The sequence below is a fragment of the Tripterygium wilfordii genome, chromosome 8 (assembly GCF_013401445.1).
Source record: "Tripterygium wilfordii isolate XIE 37 chromosome 8, ASM1340144v1, whole genome shotgun sequence".
Taxonomy (NCBI): Eukaryota; Viridiplantae; Streptophyta; class Magnoliopsida; order Celastrales; family Celastraceae; genus Tripterygium; species Tripterygium wilfordii.
Window position 1 is genome coordinate 9091628 of NC_052239.1, and position 7347 is coordinate 9098974.

Sequence of the window (7347 nt, forward strand, 5' to 3'; positions counted from 1 at the left end):
GGATGACATGAATAATCGTTTCAATCTCGGCTTCAAAGGAAAAAACCTTAACACCTTTGCTGGAATTCTTTTTTTTTCTCGATGCATCGTTACTCAAACCATTCTCAACACTTTTTCATCTAGAAGCCCCACATATTGAGCACACATCATTGTTACTCCTTTTTGTCCAAAAAAAGCATGCAATCATTAGGACAAGCATGAATCTTCTGGTATTGGAGACCTAATCGATCAATGATCTTCTTTGCTCCATTAAAAGAGTTTGGAAAAGTTTCGGCTACGGGAAATGCTTTTTTAATCATTTTAAGCAACACACTAAATGACTTATTGCTCCACTTAAACAAACATTTAGCATGATACAAATAAAGCACATCAGAAAGTACAGTGAAGTTTTTGCACCCAAAATATAATTCTGTATCAACATCTTATTCTAACCGTTTACTTTTTTGGCATGTGAAGACTGATTATCTTGGTCTTGTGCGAAAAAAATTTCTACAGTTTGTTCTCCAAAACCTTCTCCATCTATATTCATATCCTCATGTAGGTTGTTTACTCCTAAAGCTCCCTCTATCATTTCGTTCATATTATCAACCCTAAATATATCTTGTTCTAGACGACGACTTTCAATAGGATTTGATGTAGACCTTGACTCCCCATGGTGATCCCAACTCCTGTATCCTGGCATAATGCCAATTACAACTAGGTGATCATACACCTCTGCTCTGTTTCTATACTTGTAAAGCACTCATTGCTGACATAGACATGGGATTTTTCCTCCTTTTGGCTCACTACTAAATTCAAAATTAAGAAAGCTCTCCACCCCATAAGTATAAACTCTACTTAGCCGACTATAATCCATCCACGCTTTATTGTTGTAATTCCCTGACATGTTACTCTAGTGAAAGAATAACAAAGAAAACATATCACATTTTTATCCCTTAATTTTACAAATCAGATACATAATAAGGGAAACAAAGTACATTTTATACTTTAAACTTCCAATATCATAACTTCATTCAGAACATCATAGAGAAATCAACACAGATTAAGCTTTGAACAGTTCCAATGAACTAAAAATTAAGCCAATCTAATAGTTCATTCGGCATAAGCAATTACTGTCATATAGAGATCACTAGAAATCATTTAAAACCTAGAAGGCTTGAATAGGTTGTCAATGCACAAATTATCGTCCAATTCAACTAAAACCATGAACAAAACATACCAAAATCTACAAAGCTAAATTAAAAAAATTAAACTAGTTGATGTCTTACCAGATATTCAGAGGAGGTGTGAAGCACGCGATCTCAGATAGTGCATAAACGATGCCGACAAGGTTCTGCAATTGAATAATTGGTTAGAGTTAGAATACTTCATAATGCAAATATATTGACTATCTATTATATATTTTAGTTTAAGTAATCAATACACTCTTTCGCAATTGAATGCACATGAAAATTGATTGAGAAATCCAACAAGAGTTGAATATGTACACTCTGTTTTTCTTTGACAAATCACAACAAGAGTTGAATATGTACCTTTAAAAAACTCCCAATTATTGCTTGTTTAATTTAATCACACTATTATCAGGTTTTTAACAAATCACATGATGAAACCCCTACATCAATGTTCCACTACGTCAATTTTTTGCGCAATGAAGTAAAAAAGATAAAGGAAACTTGAGTAGAAAAACAAGAGAGACACAAACAACAAAGAAAAGGCAGAGAAGCAGAGAGAAAGAGTTTGTAACCCTTTTTCACCTTCTCTCCGTCGAAATTGGTATGTATATACAATTGTCGTCGTCGTCCAATGCGATCCTCGTTCGAGTCGATCAATCAGGGAGAGGAGAATTTAAGAAGATACAAGATATCATTGATTTTGTTCACTGCGATGAGAGAGGAAAATTGGGCTAAGGGAGATGTCATTGATTCCTGAGTTAGGGTTAGATCATCCGGAAGCAAAATAAGGAACGAAACAAAATATAATTTTTAAAACCAAAAATTATTTTTTAAATAAAAATATCAAAAAAAGAAGAGGGAGCGAAATATGAAGTGCGTGCCATATGCTGGACGAAAAATATTCGTACGTGTCTTACAGGTTTATAATGGCAATTGATATTGCCATTAGTAATGCAATTGATATTGTCATTATTAACCATCAGAACATGAAGTCTAAAAGGGATTTAGTGGCGAATGCACAAAACGCTGGTATATAATTGTCGCTAAAAGGGTATTCTAGTGTAGTGTGTAAACATATTATATGTTCTATAAACTTCATCCTCACAACTAAATTTCATTCCAATCTTGAAATCAAATTCACCATCCTCGATGTTATAACGGAGTTTTGTCAGCCATATCATGAAAATGTACAACAAAAGGTAGAAAATAAACAATTCCATTTACAAAACAGTCAAGAAACTAAGCAGAGATAAATGGAAAAAGATAAAATAAAATAAAAAAGTTGTGGGAAATAAAATGTTGCGCGGAACATAAAAAATGGGTTATGAAACTTTATGCTGACTGTATATAAACCCCACACATGTCACTAGATAAATGGAGCATGAGCACCACGTCAGATGCGTGGTGCTCACTTCTCACTTAAAATTTTCTTGTATTTAGGTATTTTAGCAAAATTATATTTTAACCCTGTAATTTCCTAGTTTATTGTCTTCCCCCACTTAGTTTAGTTGTTCTTTTAGTTACGTCTTTATACCAAAAGTTGGGGTTTACATATTTCGTCTCAAAAGTCAAAACATGAGAATTGAGAGGTAATAGATAATCATGCAAACAAGTATCAACTTCAGATTTCCCATATCTAGATGCATGCATAAGGAACTAATGAAATTTATGCAATTTCCTCCAGGACTTGTTATAAATGATGGAGAGGCAAGTGTCTTCTTAACTAGCCATCCATTCACATGGTCTCCCTACAAAGCTAGCAACTTGTTTGGATGCATCTTGACTTTGGATCAAGTTAAAAGCAACAAGTTACGACATTAGCGAGCAAATTCCTTGGGTGCATCTTCTAGACTTGGGGTCGGGCAAAAACCAACAATCTACATATCTATACTATATATTAAAATGGGTAAGGCAAGCCTAGCTTGCCGACACCTGTCCAGAATTGTTTTCCAAGCGAGTTGATTTCTAAACTCTACTCGCGTCTGCAAGCTTTTGATGGGGGTAGTTTGGTATTTGCAATAAACACGTAGTGTGTCTGTGTGTGAATGAAGTCGTAATTTTCATCAGTGAGGGACACCTGTAATGTAAAGGTGTACACGTGCTTAAACCTACACAAAAACAATTTGTCAAGGAAGTACAATTGTGGGACACCTGTAAAAGTGTGTTCGTGTGCTTGTCAATCAAGTGCTTGATTTGGGGGTTCAAGTTGAAACCAACAACTTATACGCAGATAAGCTCTGTCAAACCTAGCTGACGTTAACTCTCAACCACTCTTTAATAAATATCTTCCAACAATAATAATGTTTGTGATGTGCATTAGTTGTTAGCGTTTACACGTTAAGAACCAGGGACGGAGCTAGTTAAGAACCAGGGGGCAGGTGGCTCCCCTTGATTTTGAAAATATTTTCCTTATATAGCCATATTTGTCTATAAGTATTTCGCGAGATATTAGCTGCTATGCTTGTGGGTTCTTTTGTTCTTATTGTAGGCTTCTCAATTTCGATTCTTCAGGACTTTTTTTTTAGATATCAAGGAGGGGATAACCCGCAAGAACAAACAAATCTAATTACTTAGTACTCCGTACTTCACGCCTAGGCCAAGAGACCCCAATAACATCTTCTCTTAACATCTCTATAATATCCACAGGAGGTTGATGAAGGACCAAAACTCTACGATCATGCTGAAGCGCCTTATTTGCTAACAGATCTGCACGCATGTTTCCCTCCCGAAACACATGACAAATATTTGACATTATGAACCCTTAATATCATAATAAAAAGGATTTCAATGAGCTGTTATTTATACTTTAGAGCTCTCAATGTACATTCCAAAAAACGTCGCATTTTCATAAAATAAAATTCAACCTTTATGATTGTAGTCATTTTTTAAAAATTATTTTGTCTCATTTTTTACGGCTTCGTTTTAGTCTTTATGATTGTAGTTCTTTTTGCAATGAAATTTAAGTTGTTTGCACAATAGTTTTATTTTAATTTTGAACTCGGGATGTTCCTATTATATATTTGAAGCTCGAGAATCTCATTGATGATAGTTGTCTATTTATAATTGTGGTTCTCTTAGTACTATAAAATAAGGTATATAATTCAATTAGAATAGCTCTAGTACTGTAAAATAAAGTTAAATTTACTGGACCAAATATTAAGAAAAGACATAAACAAATTAGTCTAAAAAAATTTCGTCCCAAAATTCAAAATAGTAGAGGTAATAGATAATCATACAAGCGAGTCGATCTTTTTTTAATAGTATGTAGTCAAGTCACTATTCGAGTCTTATTTGAATGACGGTAATGTTTGTGGTCACGGGATATTTGTTAACATTTAGTCATTTACGTGTAAACTCTCGACCGCTCCTATTTTTACAACGAACATGAAGGCTAGACTATTTCGGGTGTTTTAATGACTTTGTTTCAACAATTCATAATTAAGTCTTGACTTAGCGCACATCCTCACCGCGCGCGCGAACAAACAAGTCGCGATGATCGCGCGATCTTTTCATTTCTTTAATATTTAGGTTTGGGGTTACGTATACATTTCCTATAATTCCTTCTCCGCCTATATAATCATCCCGCAACTCCCATTGTACGTATATCAAGCAATAACATAACATCTCTTTATCCTTTCCCCAACTACTTTATCAAAGTTTGTTGGGTGTTACCCCGGCCAATTCAGGTAAGTTACTAAGGTGCATAGACTTGTGTTTTAATTTGTGTCAATCGTGTTGGTGTAAGTGTTTAAACGTACTAATAATAAATAACGTACGTACAGGTGATCGAAAATGTCTATCCCGCCAGGTTCATTAGGGAGAGGATGTGCAGCAACCTATCCTGAACCGGTGAATGAACACGAGGTGCTTGGAGCTCAATTTATGGAAGAACATATTTACAACTTTAACTGTCGTACCACATCTTCTCCACTCGCTGACATCGTGTACAGAAGCAGCGACAAAGATTATGACAGGCTCCACCATGTGTTTCGTTGGACTCGTGAGCGTCCTGGTGCCACATATCGTGATGTGTTTGGAATTGGATTCCGAGCAAAGAATGAACACAACACTCGGGATGAGATTTTCTACAATCTAGATCACTACATTCATCAGGCAGGCAGGCCACTTGACCCCGACCGTCGTGAATCTTACGCCTTCATTAGCACTACGCTTAGCACCAGTTGGCGTCCGACTGTCGCGCAGGGGACAACTGATATTTTGTGCCGATTCGAGATATATGCTCCTGGTGGCATTTGGATCGCTGAAACTCTTGGGGATCGTTACCAAGCCGATTTTCGTCGCCAAGACGAGGTCACCTTTGTTGATGGAATTGCCCCTGAATACATTCGCTCTGTCCAACGCTTCAGGGTTAATCCCAATGCTGGCACCGCCAGGTTAATCCATCCCTTAGTTGGTATCATCCATTTTTATTAATTGGCAATATAAATGAAGTTTCTTTTTTCCATGTATATATATTACATACACTAATGGTGCGAGGTGAAGTGATGTAGGTTTCCGAGATTGGAGAGAGTAGATAATGAGATAATCATAAATGGGAACTTCCGTCCGCATCCACCGATGTTGATTTTCATTCACAACCCAGTGTACTACTGCATGAATGAAGATGAACATGGGAGGAGGAGGAGGATTGATCTAACCCGTAACGTCTACTATCCTCCCCAAGATCGAAAGAAAAGAGAAGTATTCACCGAGCCTAAGGCCGTTGACTGGTATGCTAGCGAGGTGGCTAACATTGGGACTTACATAAATGCTGCATTCCGTTCATCCCGTACAAACGAAGCCTATATTTTCATGAACAACGAGTACCTACTATTGAACTATGCTCCAGGAATGACAGATGACAGGGTAGTGAATGGACCGCTTCTTATTTGCGATGGGTTTCCATCCCTCGCGGGCACAGTCTTTGCGGAATGGGGAATAGATTGTTCTTTTGGGTCCCATGATAGGAACAAAGCATTCATTTTCTCTGGGAATCTCTGTGCGTATATAAATTATGTGCCAGGCACTACGGATGACAAGATAATCAAAGGCCCGATAACCATCGCTGCCATGTTCCCCTTCTTCAAAGGGACAGTATTCGAGAGCGGAATAGATAGTGCCTTTGAGGCACACACAAAATATGAAGCTTACCTCTTCAAAGGAAACCAATATGCTCTTATAAACTACTCCACTCCAAAACTTATTGCCGCCCGTCCCATCAATCAAGGCTTCAGTAGTTTGAGAGGCACAATTTTTGAAAGTGGAATTGATGCAGCGTTTGCTTCTCATAGGAAGAAAGAGGCGTACCTATTCAAAGGAGATTCTTACGCACTCATTGACTTTGCTTCTGGATCCAAAGATGATAGAATCATTGGTGGCATCAAAAAAATCCTTCCCAATTGGTCCTCTTTACGAAGCGTCTTGCCTCACAAAAACTATGGTGTTGACCATGATTATAATCATATTACCACAGCTCCTGCTCATCGTGTTCACGACGAACTTTAAAATACTTGTCCTAATTACTTGCCGACCAGCCTGAGTATCCATGCATGCATGTTGTGCTTTAGAATAAGATCGAGTTTGGCTCCATATGATGCCTAGTTTCTAGTTTTTCTTTAATTGAAATAATTAAGGGTACTGTACATGGGAATGGGGTTTTCTTTTCCTCCATGTATCTCATTCTCATGTTTCTACTGTAACTTTAACTGAAATAATTAAGGGTGTCAGAGTGTGCTTGTGGGTAGGTTTTGTCCGTTGTTTATATGGTTCTTATTGTTAAAAAAATCATTAAGGGTATAAAAGGGAATTGAGGTTATCTTTTCCTCCTAGCTTGTATCAGTGTATCTCATTTCTCTTCTTACTTTAAAAGATCAATATATTTAATAGTTGTAATATCCCAACTGAGAAACTTTAACAAAAACAGAATCCATGACAGTCAGATCCATCTCAAAATCAAGCAGTGGTTCAACCAATGCACGGAGTCAGGAATTGAACATGAGTGGGCTAACGCATTTTGGTCCGGAAAATTCTATCCCTAGTTCTATGACCTTCGCTTCAAGATTATTGTAGCTAGATTCGTATTTGTGTGGATTTTGGAACTTATTCATGCTTGTTACCGGAATTGTTATTTGATATTTAGTATTGAAGTGGATTCGGCTATTATTGGGACTAACAT

The 7347-nt window shown here is 37.0% G+C and overlaps 1 protein-coding gene across 1 annotated transcript; it reads left to right on the forward strand.

Annotated features, from left to right (window-relative positions):
• The first annotated feature begins 4706 nt into the window (after positions 1-4706).
• On the forward strand, positions 4707-7000 carry LOC120003398. Its single transcript, XM_038852370.1, has 3 exons — positions 4707-4858; positions 4955-5566; positions 5684-7000. Exons 2-3 carry the CDS (start codon positions 4965-4967, stop codon positions 6675-6677), a joined length of 1596 nt encoding a protein of 531 aa, XP_038708298.1. The 5' UTR covers positions 4707-4858; positions 4955-4964; the 3' UTR covers positions 6678-7000.
• Positions 7001-7347: the final 347 nt, after the last annotated feature.